We start from the raw sequence: 25,256 nt of genomic DNA, 5'->3' as shown, positions 1-25,256 counted from the left end.
AAGCCAATAGCGGTTCATAAAGTCCAATTGGCCCCAAGTGTCTCCGTTTCAGACAGACACGGGTCGGTCCTCGCTCCTGGTCTGCCTTGCAGACATATGCTCTGGTCACAAGAAAAAAAAAAGACAAAAAATAGAATATGAAGAGTATAACTCCATAATCTTGAAAGATATCAAGTTTCCCATATCCTCGTCGTTGGACCTCTATTGGTCAATTCAGGGCTCCAGTTTTCTAGACCTGAGACTTTTAACCAGAAAGTCTGCTGATGAAGAGCTGTCCAAGTCAAAGGCAGTGTGTTATTTAAAGGGAGAAGCCTCTAGAGACGTTCACTCTAGACTCAAACGGCCAATCCCGAATAGGAGAAATCCTGGTTCTCGCATACACACTCGGTGTGTAATGTCGGAGGCATTAGTTTTCCACAGGCGTGGGGTTTTGGGGCAGTGGTGGGGTTGCGGGAGGCTGGCTGACGATCACCTGAACGACATAGTCTCTGGAGATCTTCAGCTCTTCCAGCTTCATCTTGTCGGTGAGCGGTCGGCCGGAGAAGAACCAGCGCTGGCTGGTGGACGCCACGCCCTCCTGGGCCTGCAGACGCCGCTTCATCTGCTGGACGCTGTCGCTGGTGCGGACCGCCAGGCGCAGATCCCGGCCCGTGGAAAGACGGAGACGCAACTGGCACTCCTGGCCCTCGCAAGCTGGAGCTTCTGGGACCTCGATGGTCTCCGACTCGCTCTTTTCCTCGATCATGTTGACGGGTGGGGAGAGGCAGTAGACGGGCAGCTGGTAGCGGTTCCCCAGCTCATCATAGCACTCGGTCAGAGCGCCTGGAGATAGCAGAAAAACAAGCCATTTAGACATGTTTAGTCCCTCTTTGTTGACTTAATATTATAGGGGACCGTAATATTCTAATATAGAATGTCTAAGATGTAGTTGAATGCAAAAGTTTGAGATCAAAAAATAAATGTTATGATTAGGGCCGTGAAACGATTAATCGCATCCAAAATAAAAGTTTGTGTTTACGTAATATATGTGGGTGCACTGTGTATAATTATTATATTATAATATATATATATAAATACACACACATGCTTGTATATTTAAGAAAAAAATATTATTTATATATAAAATATTTATTAGGGCTGTCAAACGATTAATCGTGATTAATCGCATCCAAAATAAAAGTTTGTTTTTACATAATATATGTGGGTGCACTGTGTATAATTATTTTGTGTATATATATATATATATATATATATATATATATATATAAATACACACACATGCTTGTATATTTAAGAAAAAAATATTATTTATATATAAAATATTTATTAGGGCTGTCAAACGATTAATCGAGATTAATCGCATCCAAAATAAAAGTTTGTTTTTACATAATATATGTGGGTGCACTGTGTATAATTATTTTATATATATATATATATATATATATATATATATATATATATATATATATATATACACACACATGCTTGTATATATTTAAAAAATATTTTCCTGTATATACTGTATATAGATTTATATATAATTTATATTATATATAAATATAAATATTTTATATATAAATAATATTTTTTTCTTAAATATACATGCATGTGTGTGTATTTATATATATATATATATATAAAATAATTATACACAGTGTACCCACATATATTATAAACACAAACTTTTATTTTGGATGCGATTAATCTCGATTAATCGTTTGACAGCCCTAATATTTATATTTATTATAAATTAGATATAAATCTATATACAGTATATACATGAAAATATTTCTTATATATATATATAATAATTATAGTTCTGTGCTGTGTTTCGAACATTATTCAAATGAGCAAAATTCATGCACCTCCTTTGTATAAATTGTCAGATTTCCTTGCTTTCATTGAAGCTCAAGAAAATAAGCTTTAAATCATTCTCAAATGCTGGATAAAACCAATCATTTGTTTTTACACAAATTAAGAAGTTCAATCGATACCCTCATGTCACAACACAATATGATTAGGTAAGTTTACTAACTGTTGATTAAAATCATAATGCTAAATTTGATATTTACATCATGTGTGTAAATGAATAGGCTTGGACTTTGGCTGGTAACCCAATGCACAGGACCCAATAGTGACAACTGATTAAAAAATATTCATGATTCTGAAGCTGAAAACAATTATTTTACATGAATAAGCTTGCACTTTCACTGACTAGATATATTTTAAATAATATATAGGCCACTGTTTACCGGTAACATAAGACATTTGGCATTAAAAAGACCCACAAATATTCCCCCATTGCGTTATTATACATTATATTCAACATAGAAGTTTAATGTAGTTTTGACACTAAAACTTATAAATTATTCCACACACAGTAATTTTAATTTTGGGTGAACTACACACAATGCATTGTCACTATCTACGATACATATTTTTGATAATATAGTGACAAACCTAGTCCATAGATAAGTTGGATAGATAGACAGAGTACCACAAGGCTCAGTCCTGGGCCCGTTTTTATTTTCTTTAACCAAACACAACTTTGCATTTTATTTTTTTATGCTGGTGATATGGTTATCAATTGTGTGTCCGTCATCATCAAGGCCGAAAGAAACCGAACGAAAGCAGTTTTGTAAAACAAGTGTCTTACAAACCCCCCAGTGTTCAAGTGAAAGGTGAGAGTGGTGAGAAACTCCCTAAGATGTTTAAGAAGATGGGAAGAAAACCTTAGGAGGAACTAAGACTCAGATGGGGAAGCCCTCCAACTTGGATTGGCACAAATTTAAACTATGGCATAGAAACGTTAATGCAAATGTATTAAAACAGTATAATTATATTAAAATAATATTTTAAGAACCATCATAAATCCTCCAGGCTTTTGATTCTGTAGAACAGACACTTGGTGTGGTATTATTTGGTAGTTGTATTAAGGTTGTTCTAAAATCCTACAATTCCTACTAATAAAATGAACAAAGAAACGCATCACATGATTAGCATTCCTATGACATAGACTAGAGAATGACTGTGGATCTCTCAAGCAAAGAGGAAGTTGGAGTAATGAATTTACACCAAAGGAACAATAAGCTTACATCACTGGCTTCTTCCAAAGAGGAAGTAAGTCATTTTAATCATAATGAGCAACACCTCTAAGGAATTTAGCTAAAATTATTATGTAATTATCATTCTCTTATAATGACACAAGTAGGTTTTGTTTATATGGATTGTTTTTGTCGTATCAGTGATGAAAAATGTCATTAATTGTTTCTGAAACTTTCTGGTGAAACCCAGAAAAAAAAAGTTCAACAGTTCACCAAAAAATGAAAATGAAAAAAAAAATACTATACTATACTATACTATACTATACTATACTATACTATAGGCAAGGCAAGTTTATTTATATAGCACATTTCATACACAATGGCAATTCAAAGTGCTTTGCATAGAAGAAATTAAAATAATCAAAAGAAATCCGAATAATTAAAACAGTTTAGAATAAAAATAAAAAATTATGATAAAAATAAAATACAGTAAATTAAAACCATTTAGAATAAAATGAATTACAGTAAATATTCTATACTATACTCGTTCCATGCAGTGAAATCAAACATTAGAACAATAACTACACCTATTAAGTTTTTAAAAATCATCCAAAGAGAATATCAAAGTCCACACCACAACTCATTTGGCAGTTAAGTTTCCTAAAGACTCTCATTATAGCAGTATAAACATTTTAACTTATAAATATGAGAGCGTAATGAGACATTTTGATGCTTTAAAATCTCATGATGTTTGATTCTTTTCGCATTCATGTTCGATTCAATATCGTGCTGCATTTTTTATTGAAGTAGGAAATTCCCTCCATCTACTTTTTAAAGGAATGCTATTGATCTTATGGGGAAAGTTTCATCCATGCAAGTTTATTTATTCTATTTAAAATTTTTAGGCAATATGTCAATCTCCCAGTGAAACAACAGACTTGTCCAATCGTTTTATTAATTCAAGTCAAGTCACCTTTATATATGATTATTATTATATATTCTTTGTGTTTATTTAGCGTTAAGTAAAAATAAGGAAACCAAGCCTTAATTATAACTGCATTTTACTTCTTGCATAATACATTTTGAATGTCAGAAGTGGCCACCTCACTGCAGCACACGAGATCCAGGGGGCGGAGTTGGATCCAGATCCAATGGGTGGAGAATGGTAGGATTAGGGGTGGGGTTGGGGATCAGGGGGTGGAGATGGGTAGGATTAGGGATCAGGGGGCGGATATGGGTAGGATTAGGGGTGGGGTTAGGGATCAGGGGGCGGAGATGGGTAGGATTAGGGGTGGGGTTAGGGATCAGGGGGCGGAGATGGGTAGGATTAGGGATCAGGGGGCGGATATGGGTAGGATTAGGGGTGGGGTTAGGGATCAGGGGGCGGAGATGGGTAGGATTAGGGGTGGGGTTAGGGATCAGGGGGCGGAGATGGGTAGGATTAGGGGTGGGGTTAGGGATCAGGGGGCGGAGATGGGTAGGATTAGGGATCAGTGGGTGGAGATGAGTAGGATTAGGGGTGGGGTTAGGGATCAGGGGCGGAGATAGGTAGGATTAGGGGTGGGGTTAAGGATCAAGGGGCGGATATGGGTAGGTTAAGGGATCAGGGGGTGGAGATGGGTACGATTAGGGAAAGTGTTAGGGATCAGCGGTCAGAGATGGGTATGTTTAAGGGGTGGGGTTAGGGATCAGGGGGAAGATATGGGTAGGTTTAGGGGTGGGGTTAGGGATCAGGGGGTGGAGATGGGTAGGTTTAGGGGTGGGGTTAGGGATCAGGGGCGGAGATAGGTAGGATTAGGGGTGGGGTTAGGGATCAGGGGGTGGAGATGGGTACGATTAGGGAAAGTGTTAGGGATCAGCGGTCAGAGATGGGTATGTTTAAGGGGTGGGGTTAGGGATCAGGGGGAAGATATGGGTAGGTTTAGGGGTGGGGTTAGGGATCAGGGGGCGGAGATGGATAGGATAAGGGGTGGGGTTAGGGATCAGGGGCGGAGATGGGTAGGATTAGGGATCGGGGGTGGAGATGGGTAGGTTTAGGGATGGGGTTAGGGATCAGGGGGCGGAGATGGATAGGATAAGGGGTGGGGTTAGGGATCAGGGGCGGAGATGGGTAGGATTAGGGATCAGTGGGTGGAGATGAGTAGGATTAGGGATCGGGGGTGGAGATGGGTAGGTTTAGGGATGGGGTTGGGGATCAGGGGCGGAGATGGGTAGGATTAGGGGAAGTCTTAGGGATCAGGGGTCGGAGATGAGTAGGATTAGGGGTGGGGTTAGGGATCAGGGGGTGGAGATGGGTAGGTTTAGGGGTGGGGTTAGGGATCAGGGGGTGGAGTTGGGTAGGTTTAAGGGTGGGGTTAGGGATCAGGGGGCGGAAATGGGTAGGTTTAGGGGTGGGGTTAGGGATCAGGGGCGGAGATGGGTAGGATTAGGGGTGGTGTTAGGGATCAGTGGGTGGAGATGGGTAGGATTAGGGGTGGTGTTAGGGATCAGGGGGTGGAGATGGATAGGATTAGGGATCAGGGGGCGGGGATGGGTAGGATTTGGGGTGGTGTTAGGGATCAGGGGGCGGAGATGGGTAGGTTTAGGTATATGTGAGGTGGGAGGAGTTGGATCTGGATCTGCTCCCCCTGGATTTCCTGTTCTGCAGTGAGGACAATCTCAAATTGGTCAAATGGTGATTCCTCCCAATGAAGAAAAAGAGAACAAAAGGCAAAATTTGTGTTGCTATATCGCCCAGGCCTAGTGGACAGCGTCCTTGCAGATGTTTCAAATCAGCATCCTCCACAGTGTAAGGGATATTCATGTCCTAGTTGTGTCACTCAAAGTGAAGACCAAGCAAGGATGAAAGGAGTCGAGATGACACTGACCGACGTATTATTCCCTCCACATGAACCTCTTCTCTATTCAATCACAATCTTAAGTACCCCTCTCGTCATATTAATGTGCCTTTGACAAACGCCTTTAGATGGTTATTCAGCCAGTGAGAGTCAATAAATGTTTAAGAGCTGCTTCAGAGGCGATTTCTTGGCTCTCAGTCAAATACAGTACCTGTCCGAATATCAAGAGCCTGACCAGAGACCCAGGAAACAGCTTCAATGTAACAATACGTATATCTATTTTTATTTTTAATGGAACTGGTTAAAAAAAACGTTATGGAATCTGTCTACACTGTACAGAAAAAAATGAATGTATATTATCAAATTAATCATTTATGAGATCTTTTGTGAAAAAATATTAAACATATAGTATGGCTATTGTAGTCCAACCAATTTCTAAAAGAAGTGAAATATCTTATAAGCAAACATACAATGTAGTCTGATTCAGTGTTATACTAGTATCATTTATATACTATTAAAGTTAATTAATTTCTTCAATTTAAACTTTCTTCAATTTTAGCCATTTTGTTTTGTGATTGACATTTTTTTATTATTTACATTTAAGATTAATTTATTTTTATTTCAGTTTTAGTTCAATTTAGTTTCTATTTACTTCCAAATGCTGGGTTGTTTAAACCCAAAGTTGGGTCAAATATGGACAAACCCAACCGTTGGGTTAAGTCTTATATTTACATTTTTAACCCAATGTCCATATTTGAACCAACTTTGGGTTTAAACAACCCAGTGTAATATTAGTGCTTTAACTTAAACTTATGCCAAGGCAACATTTACATTTTTTGTTTAGTTTTCTAAATGAATCTAATATTCATATTTTTTTTATGTGGCTATATTTACTGTAATAAAAATCTGTTATAAATTGATATATCGCAAGTAAAAGCATTTATTTTCACTATTGGCCACGTTTTCTGAATTCAGGGATGTTGAAGTTAACGTAACAAAAAGATAGATAGATAAAGAGATAGTTATAATATTAGTTTAATAGTTTTAGTTAATAATATCTGGTCTGATTCCCAAATACTGTATATGACTTTATGAGTCAGTTTCTTTGAATTAAATCAAACACATGCAGGTTATTATAGTCACCACCAAAATGACTGAAACATCATTAAAAAGCTTTTTTTGAAAATTGTTTTAAGAAGTCTTTCAATTTGAAATGATGCGTTTCATCAATAACGCCCATTAAAAGGAATCAATTGATTCTCGTTGCTAGTTAGGACACATTTTGGTATCAAAACACACAAGGAATAACACGTTTGTGATTTAACTAAATATAAAAAGCTGCACTTGATCCTCTGGGATGAAAATGATAAAACTGGGTTAGACAAATGTTAGAGATGGAGAAATATGCTGAGATCAGCAGTTAAAGTAAAAAGGCCCGACGGTTCTGCAAGACTAGACACATTCAATGTCGTCTACAATACCAAGTTTCCAAACACTGAAAACAATGTGATTCAATACCAATACAGTGAATGAAAGTCAAATGCTCTTCGCATAAACGTGACCACAATTTCTCTGAAAGCAAGAGAAGTGCGTAACCCACCTCTGTTTACTCACACCCAGAGAAGAGAAAGTGGAGACTGGTTATGATCTGTGACCTTCTCACTGCTATAAATACACCCAGTAGCAAGTCCAACAACCACAGGCCCGATTCATGACAAGAGCGGCTGTAGGACTCCCCGAAAATCTCCCGCTGCTGATGCGCACTATGACTACATCGCTGCGTTTAACATGGCCTGGTCATCTGGTGTGGTGTGGTGGGGTTATACTTTGACATGGCCACTATGGGGTGAACGTTTTGGAAGCCGTGGGCTTATGAAGAATACGTGCAGGGAAAATTTGTACATTGCCGTTTATGATAAACGTGCCAAATTCATAAAAAAATAAACAACTTTTAATTTTAATGACTCGGAAATATGCCATGCGGTGTAACCATCGATTAAAAAAACATCAAACATATTTTTCTGGACCATGACATCATTTTTTGCAGAACTGCTTTATAGATGACATTAATTTAATAATTGGTGATCATGGCACCAGAACTGAATCAACACATCATTTTAATAAATAAAGATAACTTGACTTGTCAAATCAACATTTATATTAATAATAATGAGTCAAATGACAAATATTGTTGACACTTATGGAAGAAAACGTGAAAATTCATGAAAATGTAAATAAGTCGCATGAGGTCCTGAATAGCTTTTATACAATTTTTAAGGAAAGTTCTTAAGAATTTAAAGTCAAGTAAAAACTTTACAATTACACCTTAACATTTTTATTACACATTGAATAATTTTTTTAAAAAAGTTCAAATGTTTTTTTTAGGGCTGTGCAAAAATTAATTGCGATTAATCGCATCCAAAATAAAAGTCTGTGTTTACATAATATATTTGTGTGTGCTTTATAAAATTATTTTGTATATATAAATATTTATGCATGCATGTCTATATTTAAGAATTATTTGCGCTTAAATTCTGTATATACAAATACATAAATACATAATCCATATTATATAAATATTTTATATATGAATAACACATTTTCTTAAATATATACATGCGTGTGTGTGTATTTATATATACAAAATAATTATATACACATATTGAGAAGAAAATGCAAATTGTAGCCAACATGGTTTTAAAGCTGTTGTTATCTATTTTTTAAAAATTTATTTATTTATTTTTTTTTTTCACAACATCTTAAAATGCACATCTGTAGTTCAGAGAAATCCAAAATTGTCATCATAATTTTCATCATAAAGGAATTATGCTTAGGGCACCAAAATGGCTAGCAGCAGCACTGCTGTTGTACAGTAGTATTTAGATTTGTCCTGATCACAATAAATTAACCAATAAATCACAATAAATTATCATCAAAATTAATTTAAGGAATAATCAATTTTTCTTCCATGTTATAATTTTAACAGTAAAGCTCATTGTGCAGCATGTTATTTGATAAATTATCAAATTTGTGTTTTATGTAACAGAAAAAGATTTTTTCATTGATTTTTTTTTAAATGTTGTACAAGTTTAAATGATTCATATTACATAAATTACAAAAAAAAATGTACACCAGGTATCCGTAACACCCCCTCGTGTGTTTATAACGGAGGCGGTGCGCTGGTCTGTGAGATGTGCCTCTTACCGTGTGGTAACGTTATGCTGGCGCCATCAATGATGGCTTGAGCAAGTTCGTGGTCGTTGCTCTCGAAGGCCTGGGCAGCCGCCTTAAGTGCATCCCAGATTTCCTTGCGACCTTCAAAAGCCGGTGCCGTGTCCCAGAATTCATCACGCTTACTGCGCAGCTGGCCATCGGTCATTGGGTAGTCGCTCTTCCATTTGGGCTTCTCTCTCTTCAGGGGCTGGTTTCGGCCCAGTGCAACTGCAAAACACACACCAACAGGTCAAAACATATGGCAAATCAGATTTCAAAGCCTAAACTTTCCATGATATACATATTTATCATTGATGAGCTGATAGCATAAGGCAAAAATAATTAGGGCTGTCAAACGATTAATCACATCCAAAATAAAAGTTTGTGTTTACATAATGTATGTGGTATAATAATAATATTATAAATAATGTAATAATAATACATAATATAATAAATAATGTATATTTTGTGTGTGTGTGTGTGTGTGTATATATATATATATATATTTAAATACACACACATGCATGTATATTTAAGAAAAAAAAATGTATTTATATATAAAATATTTCTATTTATATATAATAGAAATTATATATAAATCTATATACAGTATATACATGAAAATATTTCTTAAATATACAAGCATGTGTGTGTATTTATATATATATATAAAATAATTATACACAGTGCACCCACATAAATTATGTAAACACAGACTTTTATTTTGGATGCGATTAATCACGATTAATCGTTTGACAGCCCTAAAAATAATATAATATAATATAATATAATATAATATATAACCCTGTGATCCAACTACATAGGACAAGCGGTATGGATGAAAAATAAATAAATAATAATTTATCAAATAAAATAAAATAAAAAAGTACATTTGAACATTTAGGACAATGATGGATATTATATTATATTATATTATATTATATTATCCAGTACACAATGTGCCTTACACAGCATAAACATAAAAGTAAATCTAAACAAAATAAGCAAACCATTTAACACACACAATATACACTCTACAGACACAGCGGAGCCTAAAACAATAACACAGTCCAGTGAGATGAATCACACACACATTCTTATATACCAGTCCAAGAGAATAAAAACTGGACAAATAAAAATGCCCAAACAAGGAATCCCTTACAGGCACAACATCAAATGCAAAACGCCTTTGCCAACACTAGTCTCTACAAACAGAGAACTTGAACGACCACTACAAACCACCAACAATACGTGAAAAGACGTTGAAATTGAATCCAAGAATGTTCTTTATATGAATATGAAGCATGACCAAAAATACAAAGTCAAACAAACAGCTTTTGGTTTTAATACAAAAACATGCATACAGGCCAAAAGGTGTCAGTATCGAGTTCAGTTACGAATAAAATGCTAACAAACAAAAACAGAAAGTCTACCGTTGGCATAAGAAAAGATATTTGGGGAAATCCAGGAAAAGGGTTGAGGGATCATACGGTTTCCAGGCGGTGCTGTGTGTGATATAAGACTTAGCTTAGTTTGGTAACAGATCATCTTGTATTCATCTTGCATGTCCTAAATTATTGAGGTCACAAGTCATTTTTGGGCAAAAAAGAAATTTTTATAGCAACATATTTTTTAAAGAAGTCACTATACATTTATATATAATAATAATAATAAGTTACATTTAATGTTTTTAATTTGCAATTACAGCTATAAAATGCAACTAATGTTACCTTGCTGACATATTTACAGCAGAATATGCTAAAACCTCACAGAATCCTAAATGTTTTCGAGTTTACAAAGCCTAAAACTGAAGCTCCATGCCATCTATATTAATAAACCATAAAAACAAGCCGTTTTAGCTTTTATTTATTTCCAGGATATGAATTATTGATATCAACAATTACATTCCTGACATCAACAATTACATTTTTTTTATATCAACAATTTAATTTTTGATATCCACAATTAAATTCTTGATATATCAACAATTGTATTTTCACTAGTGAAATGTCACCATAGGCTACCATTCAAAACCAATTGTTGATATCAAAACTTCAATTTTTACTAGTGACAATGTTAATTTCTGATATCATGAATGTGGTTGTTACTAAGAAAGCCATTTTAGATATCTGAAATTTGATTGATGTCAGAAATCAAAAATGATCATTTTTACTAGTAACAATTGAATTGTTGATATCTAGAATAGACATTTCAACTAGTGACAATTTAATTAATGATATCAGGAATTCACATTTTTACCTGTAACAATGTTATTATTGAGATCAAAAATTATATTTCAACTAGTAAAAAAAATCAATTCTTGATAAACAATTCATTTTGAATGGCAGCCTATGGTGAAAATACAATTACAGATATCAACAATTCAATTGTTGATATCAAGAATTCATATCCTGGAAATGAATAAAAGCTAAAACGGCTTGCCATAAAAACACCTCATATGAAAAGCAAGTGGATGTTAGTGGCACACGTTGTAACATTCTGTCCTTTGGGAATAGATATACCGCAGTAATGGCATTTGTTGAAAGCAAAACCTTGAGATGTATTGCACTCTCTATAAACCAGCACACAGACTACAGACACACAGACTCCCAGTCAATAACACTGGCAGAATTACCAAGGGCTGAAATCCAAGCAGTTACATCAGACGTCTTTGAGAAAAGGAGATTTATTGGGTAAAACATCTGGCTGCCATTATAAAACCTTTTTGGTCAGGAACGCAGGTTGCAGAACAACCAAAGCCTGTGATAATGCTACCCAACACTAAGATGTTCAGTGATGAGACACAAAAACAAGCATAAAACTCCAGACAAAGACTAAACCAGCAGCTGGCCATGAATAATTCAGCCACAGCCAATACACCAGTATAGCACTTTTTATGACCCAGAAACAATTTCAACAACCCAGAATCAATCCTTGTCGTTGATACAGCACCTTACTAACGCAAGACGGGATGATTGATTTCCTACATTCTGCAAATGAACTTCCTGTTTGTGTGCATTGTGAAGCGGGGCTAGTCCTAGGCGACAAAGCAGCTCTCTGATGACCTCTTCCTGTTGTCAAAGAGCCAGCAACACATGCAACTTCATGAATGAAACCAAACAAATGAAAAAAGTGTGTTATTGCAGAGTACAGACCATGGTCCAATCACAGGCTGTGAGGAGGAGACTGTGACTTTGGTTTTTGGATGTCTCCTACAGTAGGTTTACATGTAATTAAGATTACATTTTCTCAATATAAACATTGAATTGTCTCAAAATACCTGAAATCATGGAGACGGACCCATTATTTATCTTAGTGACACCTGTAAGATTGGATTAAAAACTGCCTTATCGGAGCCCGACCGATAAAGGATTTTGAAGGCCGATACCGATACAAATATTTTTGGGTTTTAAAATCCGATATATCGGCCGATATTTTATTTTTTTAAAGTGGAGATGATTAGTCACAAATTTTGTCCTGCTTATTTGAGTTAAGAGAACTGTTTTTTAATTGTTATTCAAGCAATGTATGTCTCGTGACCAACTCAACGAGTGTTGCCAACAGGAACGGTGTAGAGTGCCCTCTGGTGGACAAACTATACAACTCCAACACTCATGACATGGTTCAAGCGTGTTTCATCCGTTTTTATTTTATTTTTGAAATATTCATTTATCGGCCATTATAACTGCCGATAGTGATAGTTCGGAAAATACCTAATATCGGCCGATAATATCGGTCTGGGTCTAGCTGCAATACGCTGTGTTTTCCGCCAACTGGCAACCCGGGGTGTCGAAATACTATTGGGTGAATTGGCAGCAAGGTTATAATCGTTAACGAAAACTAACGAAAAAACGAAAACTAGATGGGAAAAACATTGTCGTTAACTGAAATAAAAATAAAAACGAGCCATTACAAAAAAACTATAACTAACTAAAACTGTAATGTCTGTTTGCAAAACTAACCAAAATAAAATAAAATTATAGAGCAAATGTCCTTAGTTTCCGTCTTTGTCAATGCCGTTAATTTTAACGTTATTTAAAACACGCAGTGTATTTGTTCAACTGCATTTCATTTCCCTGTAACGCTCTCCCTCCGTCTCTCTCACATGCACGCGCGCGCACACACAACTACACACACAGCCCCTCCCCCTCCATGCAGTACACACCGTGAAAGGTTGGTATCTCATCATGAACATCTTTACACAATCACACATTAAAAGGTGGTGTACAAATATTATAAATTCGAGAAGCGATTGAGCCTTCGTTAGAAAAAGTTAACTGACTTAGTCGCAATTTTGAGGTAAAATGCTGCTGGGTTGTCGATGTCAAAACTCTATAAGCTGTGATTCAAATATTAAATAATGTTATGTCATTATTCTACTCGGTAACACTTTATTTCGATAGTCCACTTTAGACATTCAACTGACTATAAGTAACTTGTCTACTACAAGTAAACTTATTCTCCTAACCCAAATCCTAACAATAACCATAATCTAACAGTCTACTGACAGTCTACTATAATATACTAATACTCTAATGAGAGTTGCTTGAAATGTAGTTGAAAAGTTACTTATAATTAGTAGAATGTCTAAAGTGATCGAAATAAAGTGTAACCGAAATTGTAAAGCTGTGGGATTTTTATATAGAAAATATGTAGATTGTTGGTACAGTAAAGGAATTTCACATTGTAGGCTATACATTTGGTTTTAATGTTGAATAGATATTTCTAAAAATGTATGTTTGTGTTGAGTTATTATTACACAATTCTTTTTCTGACCTTTTTCAACCTTGCCCCTGACAAATAACCCAAATTACAAAAAAAAAACTAAAACTAACACTAAAACTAATAAAAACTAAACTAAAACTAAGCATTTTCAAAAAATAGAAACTAAACTAAACTAGTAAACCCACTTTTAAAACTAATTAAAACTAAACTGAATTTGAAAACAAAAATTCAAAACGAAATAAAAATAAAAACTAATGAAAAATGCAAAACTATAATAACCTTGATTGGCAGTGGGCGGGATCACAGAGACCAAAACAAACACAGTCATTCTGACACAGAACGCACATTTTCGAAGTAGAATAACTGGTTGTAGCTTTGTTTTTCAGAGAAACGAGTTTGTGAACTTAGCATGTTTCTTAAATATATGCTATTTTTATGCTTTAGTACAGTCAAAAATACACAATACTGATTTGAAACGCTCCATGTAGGAAACAACTCTGTGTTCAGTAGAGTTTGATGTTAGCATGTGGCTAAGCTAACAATGAGATGCTGCAAAATTAATAAAAAAAAGTGAAAGAATGAACAAAGTGAAATAACAGTGACGGCAAGCAAATGAGACTGTACACACTACATGATTGTTACAGGCGCTCTCTGGGATTAAGCTCTCACCCAGACAATGACTCCAGCAGCGATATACTAGACTCTATACAAACAAATCACAGTGTAAATACACTAAGAGCCGCAAAAGTGACTCTCTATTCCTCGGGGGGGACGAGGACAGTCGCTCTTGGAGAGCGTGTGGACTTCCCTCAGGGCACACATTTCTCCATGCCGCTGACAGAAAATCTATAACATTACAGTTCTATTTCCTGTTTATAATGATGCACTAGCGGCACTAGTCTTTATTTATAAAGTGGGTTGAATGAGGTGACAAAAGCCCAGGGTTGTTTGGAATATCTTATCTTAATTTTTGTACAGTACATATAGTTAACAGGGTTTGAAATTAACTTTTTCAATATACATATGAAGAGTTCAGATGCAAAAGCCTCTAAATGCCATTTGAAATTTTCTTCTTTAATGATGATTTTTATCAAACTTGTATATTTAAGTTCCGTAATTTCACTTAAATGGCAATGATAATTACCTATTAATTGTAATTTAAGTGAAATTACTGAACTTAAATATACAAGCTTGATAAAAATCATCATTCAAGAAGAAAATTTCAAATGGCATTTAGAGGCTTTTGCATCTGAACTCTTCATATATATATATATATAGACACACACTCACCAAAAGGATTATTAGGAACACCACACTAATACTGTGTTTGACTCTTTCGCCTTAATTCTACGTGGCATTGATTCAACAAGGTGCTGAAAGCCTTCTTTAGAAATGTTGGCCTATATTGATAGGATAGCATCTTGCAGTTGATGGAGATTTGTCCACCACATCCCAAAGATGCTCTATTGGGTTGAGATCTGGTGACTGTGGCGGCCATTTTAGTACAGTCAACTCATTGACATGTTCAAGAAACCAATTTGAGATGATTCCAGCTTTGTGACATGGTGCATTATCCTGCTGGAAGTAGCCATCAGAGGATGGGGACATGGTGGCCATAAAGGGATGGACATGGTCAGAAACAATGCTCAGGTAGGCCGTGGCGTTTAAACGATGCCCAATTGGCACTAAGGGGCCTAAAGTGTGCCAAGAAAACATCCCCCACACCATTACACCACCACCACCAGCCTGACCAGTGGGAACAAGGCATGATGGGTCCATGTTCTCATTCTGTTTACGCCTCTACAAGGTGAGCCACAGATCAGGTACAGTTAGGGTTATATCGGCACCAGTTGGTTTGGCATGCTCTTGAAAGCACTTTTAATATGTTTTTGCGTTTTCATGTGGACAGAGATTTTCTTTTAACCGTGTTTGTGTGGACAAGATTTTTATTTTATTTTACGGAGTAGGGGTGTAAGTGGTGCATTCAGATTGATTTGAGAGCAAATTATCTCTATATATTATTAGGCGCACACTGCTGTGCTTCTTGTAAGTGCTCATAACATACTGTTCCTAATATATTAGCATTTACTACGCCAGCAGATTAGCTTTTAAAGCTAACTAAGTTTATACTATAAAAAGTGATTTGAGTTCTGCCAACTTATTTGGGTTTACAGTGTACTTCATAGATTTAAGTTATAGTAACTAATTAGTACTATTAACTTACTTGGAGTTACTTGGAAACAAATCAAATATTTTTTCATGCTTAAATTGTTTGAGTTTATAAACTTAAATGATTTAAGGCAATCGGTTTCCTCAAACGGTTTGAGTTGAACTAACTCATCAGGTTTTACAGCGAGTTTGATGCTAACATTAAGTGGCAAAAAGGGTCAAATCAGGACGCAATTCTATGGTAGCACACCAATACTACAGTACAACCCATAAGTGTATACTAAACAGTATAGCTGAGGGTAATGAATGGCTTCGGAATGATTTACAAGAGAATTAAACTTGAGGTCACCTGATGTAGACCATAGCTGTCTCACTTAAATAACAAAACCCAACAAGACTCATTTACAAGAGTTTAAAACACCTGAGAGGTATCTGGACAGATACAAACAAACCCTTATAGATTTTATACAGCTCTGGAGACCGCTGATTCAACCTAGTTTTTCTGCAGGATTGTGGATTTCATTTTCACAAGAATCCCGAAACGAGGACCATCTGGATTAAGCTCCGAAAGGAGAACATTTCGTGATGGCATGTGTGTGCGTGTAAAAAGCATCCTCACACGATTTTCCTCTTATTCGACTGCCGAAATCTTTGGTTTCATCCTCGTTCTTCTTTTTAATCCTTTCCTTCGTTCCTCCCCCAACTGAGAGTCAGCATCAAAAGCCCATTAGAGAAACCGTAGCCACCACACCCCCCATAAAAACACCGAGAAAAAGACTTCACCCGTATGGTATTTAATACTGCATGTACTTCCCATCAGGCCGGTCGGCCACAGGACGTTTGTGCGAGGACATCTGGGAACTATCGGGCCTCCAGATACACAAATGTGCAGAGAGAGGGAACCGGGGGAGAAAGGGTGAGACAAAAGAAAAGCCAGACGCAATCAAGTCTACCACATCGACCGAGGAGATCGGCCTTGTCGAGACTCCACACGGGGTGTCAATAATTCAATGGCGACTGGCACGAGCTTTGTGTCTCGTAGTCATCCGTCATTTGGTTTCTCTCAAGATGCATCATGTATAGCGGGAGATAAAATGATGGCAGTGGAAGAATGGTTCTCCTTTCAAAGGCCTACGTATGTCAGGATCACATGACAGATAGGTCGAATCGGTCCGGGAGAGGCGTCTCGGATCTCCGCGAGTCTCCGGAGACGAATACACCCATCTTCATCTCGGGTTCCACCTCTTCTCAGAATGGGAGAACTGTCCTCTCAAGGGCGAACTCAAGGAGAGACTGCATTTCCTCGTTTGATTCTTAACAACACAATGTATACCCCGTTGTTAGATATAATTTTTAGGGCTGGGTATTGACACAAATTTCACAATTCGATTCACAAGCTTGCAATTCGATTTCGATTCCGATTCGATATTGATTATTTTGGATATCAGTTACAATAAATGTCAAATTTTATCAAGGAAATCAAATCTCTTAACTAATGCCGTAAACTATGGGAGTCTAGTTGTAGCCAATAGGCTTCATTAGCCTAATATGAAGGTAATAATCAACTGTTTTGTAGCTATACAAACACTTAAATTACACTTTTATTTATTTTTATAATAAGAAGATCATATAAAATATAAACGTTTAAATGGTGGCTGTCAAAAACGTGCCGGATTTATTCAAATATGCATTAAATATTGAAGAACATTAAGATTATAATGCATATGTAATATATTTAGCAAGTTATTTTTTTCTAGCTGACTAACGAGTTTATGTTGGTTTTCTGAGGTAAATATGACGATACATTGATTACAAGCTGTTTAACTGATGTCTTTCCATGGTTGAAACGCTGATTGAGCGAATCAATGTGACATGATACGGATTTCGATAAGTTGTACTCTATCTTTAACACACTTTCAGGAGCTCGTTCATGTTTATTTGGCGCTGTGACTGGTATTATTAAGCCGGAAGAGAGATCAGCGCTGCTGCTTCTCCAGAGCGATCTCACGCCACAGCGACAAAACGCTATTTATGTTTTTGAATTTCTAACGAAAATGGACGTAATTTGAAAATTGAGACTTTGTTTCATATCAATAGTAACAAAGGACAAAGATTATTGCGATTTTTTGGATGCGCGCAGCCGCGATACAATGATCCATTCATTCAAATGAAACAGGATGACTAATCGATTCTTGAGATTTAAGAATCGATATCGGTTCGTAAAAATGAGAATCGATTAATATCGAGAAATCGATATCTATTACCCAGCCCTAATAAGTGTAATATTTAACAAATGAATATGTATTTCTTAAATACTGTGATTCCTAAATTTCCTTGTAGCATTGAAAATGATTCAAAATGTATGTGATTTAGAAAAAAATACTAACGTTTTAGTTAGTGGAGTTGCCGGAGATGAATTCCATTCGTGCCACTTTTACGTAAATCGGACGAATGTCTTTAGTTGTTGCATTAAGGCCTGTTCACACCACCGACGTTTAACGCCTGGTGACTAAACCAATGTGAGTGTGCACACCGACGCGTAAAAGCGTCATTTAAAAAAAACGCCTCAGGTTTATTTTTTTTAGTTTGACGCATCGTGTCAAAAACTACCCGACCAATGAGATTGGCACTTTTGTTAACGTGTTTGGAGCTTCTGAAATTGCAATAAAACACAACTTGGGGGGCGCTCAAACACAAAACGGTCTTGCCGCGCACACATATGCAACGGCGAAGAAGATAAACGCCAAGTAGCGTCGCCGTCTACACTGCCAGGAAGATGTAAGGCAAGATGAATGTAGAGCTGCTGGTCTCGTTGGTGCAAGAACATAAAGAGCTATATGACAAACCTAACAGCGACTACACAAATCTTGATAAAAGAAAACTGTTATTGCAGAGCAAATGGGCGCCATCTAATGTCAGGGAATGAATTTGCATGTTCACTCGGCTCGTCGTCGGTGAAAATCGCTTGGGTGTGAACACAAAAAAACGCGTTGAAAAACGCTGATGAATAACGCGCGCTGATATTCGTCCCGGTGTGTACGGGCCTTTACACCTCAAAACATACTGCAGGCCATCGTCATGTGACATGACTGACCATCTCACTGCCTCGTTACCGTAATTAAATTAAGCATGCACTACTATTTTAAATGTCACTAGCTTGACCTTGTATTTTCAAATAGGAACTGTTTGCTTCCAAACTGTAAAGTGCAATCACATATCGCACCCAATCAAAAAATAAAAACGTATACATATAAGGACATAATGGAATCTCAAATTTTCGCTACAGATAAAAATGAACGAATATGTGAACTGCGGAGTAAACCGTTTATCTTTGTCTTAATCACCTGACACTCAAAAAGAAGTGACATTTTATCAGTACGTGTTTAAATCTTTCTTCTGTTGAACTCATTCGCCGTCAATTCGTTCGTTGAATGAACCAAATAACTCGGAAAAAAGATTCGTTCATTTTGAGTCACGAACGCGCATCACAAAACGGAGCAAGGCGAGCATTTAAGCTTATAAAACTTAAACTTTGTTATTTATTAATTAAATGAGCGATCGTTTAGCTTGATAAGACCCTTATTCATCGGAATCGTTTAAAGCCCTTTGAACAGTTTGCACTGAAACTGTCTTTTGGACCTTGAACCGTTTGGACCCCATTGAAGTCCATTATATGGAGAAAAATGCTGTAATGTTTTCATCAAAAACCTTAATTTCTTTTCGACTGAAGAAAGAAAGACGTGGACATCTTGGATGACATGGGGGTGAGTAAATTATCAGCAAAAGTTTTTTGAAAAGTGAACTACTTCTTTAACTATGGAGAACATCAGTGTTTCAACACTTTCTGCGCTGCCTGAAATGCCCTTGCGAATGCCTCTGAATAACTTCCAGCTGTCTTGAATTCTCTGTTAGCTGGCCAACAATAAAACATCTTCTAACATGAAAGGAATTCTGGGAAACTAATGGCAAGCTGTCTGGGTTATTAACATAGGCAGGTATGGGTCACTTCACCGAGAACATCTGTAAGCCAATAGCTCGCGTTTCTGAAGTCATATTTCACTGTAATTAAAGACAAAGGCCCGGGGCATAATCATGCCAATAAAATGTATTTGTCACAGAGGAACGATTTTTTTAATCCTTACATCCTCCAGTAAATGAATAAACATTCCTTTAAGGGTATAAACTTAGACATTATGCAAGACGTCGGGCCGACTCCACGTTCCACATTCATCTCCATGACGACCCAATGATCCAGGTGAAGCGTGGCCTGGCACGAGGACTCCTGTGCCTGCTTGGAGAACTCGAACACTGCATAATGCAAGACAGACGAGACATGGCACTCGAGTTTCACCTCACAAACAGCCGGCATGAGCAGCGAACACACTGCTGACTCAGTGTTACGATGACAAAAATATCTGAGTGATAATGTATGAACAAGTTGCGTTCACACTTGTAGTTTGGTTCTCTTGGTTCTTTTGATCCGGACCAAAAAGGAAAATGGCTCGCTTTGCATTCACTCTACGTTTATAACACTGAGATATGAAACAAAACTGTATGAAACTGTAATGGGCATGATAACTGTAATGGGAGCGAACATATATCAGCGAATGTGTCCATCAGCGATATATTAGGGATCCGTTAACAGACGCCTGCTTTCAAACACTTCCATGTGCATCTAAGCGAACGGTGAAGACCGTCAAAAATGTCATTATAGCCAATCACAGACATTTATGTTGAATGCGTCAACACAATGGCCAATCAGAGGCGTTTAAGAATCGTTCAACAGCATTTTGACAACTCTAATACTTAAAGGATTTGATCACTTTAAAAAAAAAAATTTGCGGATAATTTACTCACATTACTGGATTGTTTCAGGATTTGAAAACATTCCAGGATTTTCTCCATATAATGGACTTCAATGGGGTCCAAACGGTTCAAGGTCCAAATGAGAGTTTCAGTGCATCTTCAAAGGGCTTTAAACGATTCCAGACGATGAATAAGGGTCTTATATAACGAAACGAGCACTCATTTAATAAATAAATAACAAAGTTTAAGTTTTATAAGCTCAAATGCTCGCCTTGCTCTGTTCTGTGATGCGCGTTCGTGACTCTCCTGTTCATCAAAATGAACGAATCTTTTTTTTTTCGAGCTATTTCGTTCGTTGAATGAACCAAATGACTCAAAAAAAGATTGGTTCATTCTGAGTTCGAACAGGAGAGTCATTTGGACCTTGAACCGTTTGGACCCCATTGAAGTCCATTATATGGAGAAAAATCCTGGAATGTTTTCATCAAAAACCTTAATTTCTTTTCAACTGAAGAAAGAAAGACGTGGACATCTTGGATGACATGGGGGTGAGTTAATTATCAGCAAATGTTTTTTTTAATGTGAACTACTCCTTTAAATAAAAGTTAAATTAAAAAGCCTAATATAAAGAATTAGCCTGTCAGTACACACTGAACTGTGTAAGTACAGAACTACACTATCTAGCTGCTGCGGTGTGTACGCGGCTATAATAAACGTCATATTCAACTCAAAGTTTGCTATTACTTCTTTGAAACATTAGCAATTCCTCCAGGCACAACTACCTCCTCCATCCCCAAGGAGCTGTTCAATTGTTGACATCCAAATCAAGCGCTGTGAGCCGTGGAAAATTAGCAGCCATTAAGTCCGCAGGTAACTGTCATTTTCAGGAACCGTTCAGGGTTTCATCTAAGGGTGCCGCTCTCATTACAATAATGACACATGGTGAGCAATTTAGTCCCATAGGCTTTGTCTAGAAGCTATTTTTGTTCATCATATGAGAGCCTGGAAGAGAAAAGCAGTAATTGCTGACATCTTATATATTGTTTTTATATCATCCATTTATTGTGATTTGGCACAAGCTTCCTGCACTTATCCGAACAAAAACACCAGTTTGATTGTGACTAGAGCGGGAAATCACGAGTGTCTCAACTATTAACAAACACAGACGACTTTGATGCTTGTGATGAAATAAATTCAGTTTTGTGGCTAATCCATGCATGTTATTGCAGATTTTCTCTTCCAGCAAAACAGACCATAAATATCAGTGACTCATTTGGCACTGGGTGATCATTCATTTTGTCTGAAGTGGTCAAGGTTTGGCCCTAGTCAATTAGCCCTATTATACAATTATTAAAATATCAGATGTTGTTGCAGATTGTCCTATGGTGATATAAAGATGACAATAACGATAACTAGCCTAGGGACACTCTGATATTGTTCCTCTTTGTCTTCATTGTTATAGCTGTGGTGTGTCTTCCCTATTCTCATTTAGAAATGATTATTAAATTGTTTAAATGATTTAAAAAAAATCTTTATTCCGACTGCAGGTTTATGTGGCCCAAATCAGAATAGTTTTGTTCATATGTGACAGGTCTGTTTTTCTCATGACAGTGTGAACAGATTTACAAGTATTACAGTGACAGCTCTATGAGCAAAACATGAAGGCTCGTATAATAAATGTTTAAAACTCTGGACACTTTTTTATGTCCTCTGTTTGCCTATGCAGGAGTAGTTCGCTTTTAAAACAACTTTTGCTGATAATTTACTCACCCCCATGTCATCCAAGATGTCCACGTCTTTCTTTCTTCAGTCGAAAAGAAATCATTCCAGGATTTTTCTTCATATAATGGACTTCAATGGGGTCCAAACGGTTCAAGGTCCAAATGAGAGTTTCAGTGCAGCTTTAAACAACACCAGATGATGAATAAGGATCTTATCAAGGACCCTTCAAGTCATGACTCAAAAAAAGATTTGTTCATTTTGATGAACGAGTTCGAACAAGAGTCACGAACGCGCATCACAGAACAGAGCAAGGCGAGCATTTGAGCTTATAAAACTTGAAATGTTGTTTATTTTTGAAATGGCCGATCGTTTCGCTTGATAAGACCCTTATTCATCGTCTGGTGTCGTTTAAAGCCCTTTGAAGCTGCACTGAAACTCTCATTTGGACCTTGAACTGTTTGGTTCCCATTGAAGTCCATTATATGGAAAAAAATCCTGGAAGGTTTTCATCAAAAACCTTAATTTCTTTTCAACTGAAGAAAGAAAGACATGGACATCTTGGATAACATGGGGGTGAGTAAATTATATATATATATTAAACATATCAGAGCGATAAATCGGATTTGAGCGTAGTGTGAACGTAGCCTTAGTTGCTCCACTCATATTCATGTTCCACAGAGTCACACAAATAGTTTATTTTCGGTTCTTTTGAAACTATATGAAAGTATTTTTGTTGGAGAAGAAAATATATAATTTAACTAACCAATTGAAACAAGTTACAAGTTGTATAAAAGCAATATCACACTCACCATCTGAATATCAGCACGGCCTTGCGCTTTATGGCCAAATCATGGCCATGCAGATATTCAGTATAACAGCACTCCTGTCCTGAGTGAGAGATACAATATTTGAAACCAAATGGTTTGCAATAAACAAGATAAAGATAAAGATGGAGAATAACACAGAATTTGTGCAATCCCAGACAAAACCATGACCCACATTTTACTAAAAAGAACAGAAACAGATCCACACTAGCCATGAAGCTAACTCTCTTTATATATAACACACAGCTAAAGCTAACCAGCTAGTAGGAAGGTGTTATATGCAAAAACGACTCAATGCACAAAGACAAAGAGCGGTGGGGGAGAATTAAGAAAATATTTGCATAATCACAAAATCACAGTCTTAATTGTCCCTACAGCCATGCGCGTGTCCGAGAGGAGCGATCGAGCGACGCAAAACCCAGCACGATGTTTCAGAGCACTAACTAACAAGCCGAGAAGGAGACAAGGGAAGCAACGCAGACCCAAAAAAAAGCACAAATTGAATCGCATTTCCTGGGTATGCTTCATTTCCTACCTCCGGTTCCGTCCGAGTTTTCGTTTAAACTGCCTGAAGAATCATGATGACTGCCCACACAGCCACCCATGGATGTTTTCATGCGCCTCTTCCCCCCGCGGACCCGCTCTGGTTCGGTTTCCCCCCGTCCTCTCCCTCTCTGCCGGGATAGAGATTGACAGGGCGCGGGCATCAGCTGGAGAGAGGCGGGGTGGGTGTATGCACACGCGGCCGTGACTCAAACCCTAGTGTGCTGCCTGCTCACAAAACCAATCGAGACGCGCACTTTATGAGCTTCCAAAATGTTATCTAGCTAGGCAGCTCACTAGGTTTTGGGACGCGGCCAATGTGATCGTCTCTAGTTCTATGTTGCAGTCTCACCTGAACTCGAGGTCTTGGATGCTGTTGGACACGTTAAACAGAATTTTATTCAATTCTTATGTAAAGTCACATTTAACTGTCTTTAAATTGCCAGTTAAAATTGACATGTAAAATAAAAGCACTTTTTTCAATTAAAACAATTGAGGGAGGAAAGAATATAGAGTAGAGTGGGTGAAAACGCCCCCTTGGGGTAAAGGGCCCCACTGTTTTTCCCAAAATAACTACTACGCTATAGCATACTATACTACTTCTGTTTTTCCCAAAATAACTAGGCTACTAGGCTATGTAGTATACTACTACTGTTTTGTTTGTTTGGGTTTTTTTTTTTTCAAAAATAACTACTACTATACTACTGTTTTTCCCAAAATAACTTCTATATACTTGTTTTTTTCCAAAATAACTACTAGTTTACTATACTACTGTTTTTCCCATAACAACTATATACTAGTGTTTTTCCATTTTGCAAGATGTAAACAACACTGGTCCAGAAACACTTCCTGTTTCAGTTTGTAACTGTTTTCTTTATTTCACATGTAAAGAAAACATCTTAAAGATGTTGTTTAACTTTTTGATTCAGTTTTACATGTTCTGTTGGTTGTATTTTATTCTAGCTTTTATGTAGTGTTAAAAAACTGAAACAGGAAGTGCTTCTGGACCAGTGTTGTTTACATCTTGCAAAATGGTCTATAGTAGTTATTTTTGGAAAAACAGTAGTGGGGCCCTTAAGTCTATAGACACGTTTTTGTTTTTGCTGACAAGACTGATGTAGAAGTTTTCATGGATTCAGATCTAATTTTCAGCAGTAAGAAAAATAGTGTTTAGGCATAGTGTTTAAAAAAAATATTTTTAACTCATGCTTTTTTGCAGAACATTACCGGTATTTATATAGTGATGCCTGTATAGGGAGTAATTTAAGAAAACTATAAATATTTTTAGAAGGACACTTTTTTCCTCAAACTATCTCTGGGGTAAAACGCCACAGAATAAAACATTTTAAAAGATGATTGCGACTTTTTTTTTT

General features: G+C 36.8%; 1 protein-coding gene across 1 annotated transcript; it reads right to left on the bottom strand.

The window, feature by feature from the left end:
• Positions 1-257: 257 nt before the first annotated feature.
• Positions 258-24,167, bottom strand: ubtd2 (ubiquitin domain containing 2). Its single transcript, XM_039669146.2, has 3 exons — positions 23,876-24,167; positions 9,086-9,322; positions 258-822 (listed from the first exon to the last, which is right to left on the bottom strand). Exons 1-3 carry the CDS (start codon positions 24,045-24,047, stop codon positions 407-409), a joined length of 825 nt encoding a protein of 274 aa, XP_039525080.2. The 5' UTR covers positions 24,048-24,167; the 3' UTR covers positions 258-406.
• Between the last annotated feature and the right edge of the window lie 1,089 nt (positions 24,168-25,256).

Source organism: Pimephales promelas, chromosome 19 (genome assembly GCF_988280905.1).
Source record: "Pimephales promelas chromosome 19, fPimPro1.hap1.1, whole genome shotgun sequence".
NCBI lineage: Eukaryota > Metazoa > Chordata > Actinopteri > Cypriniformes > Leuciscidae > Pimephales > Pimephales promelas.
Note: the sequence above shows the minus strand (reverse complement) of the source record. Positions and strands in the feature narration are given on the sequence as shown.

What these genes read in the sequence shown, in the direction of transcription:
- ubtd2 (XM_039669146.2), bottom strand. Translation starts at nt 24,047, where the DNA reads ATGCCCGCGCCCTGTCAATCTCTATCCCGGCAGAGAGGGAGAGGACGG. An exon ending in AAACTCGGACGGAACCGGAG is followed by an intron (nt 9,323 to 23,875) that starts GTAGGAAATGAA and finishes TGTGTTTTGCAG; the next exon opens with TTGCACTGGGCCGAAACCAG. An exon ending in CAGCATAACGTTACCACACG is followed by an intron (nt 823 to 9,085) that starts GTAAGAGGCACA and finishes TGCTATCTCCAG; the next exon opens with GCGCTCTGACCGAGTGCTAT.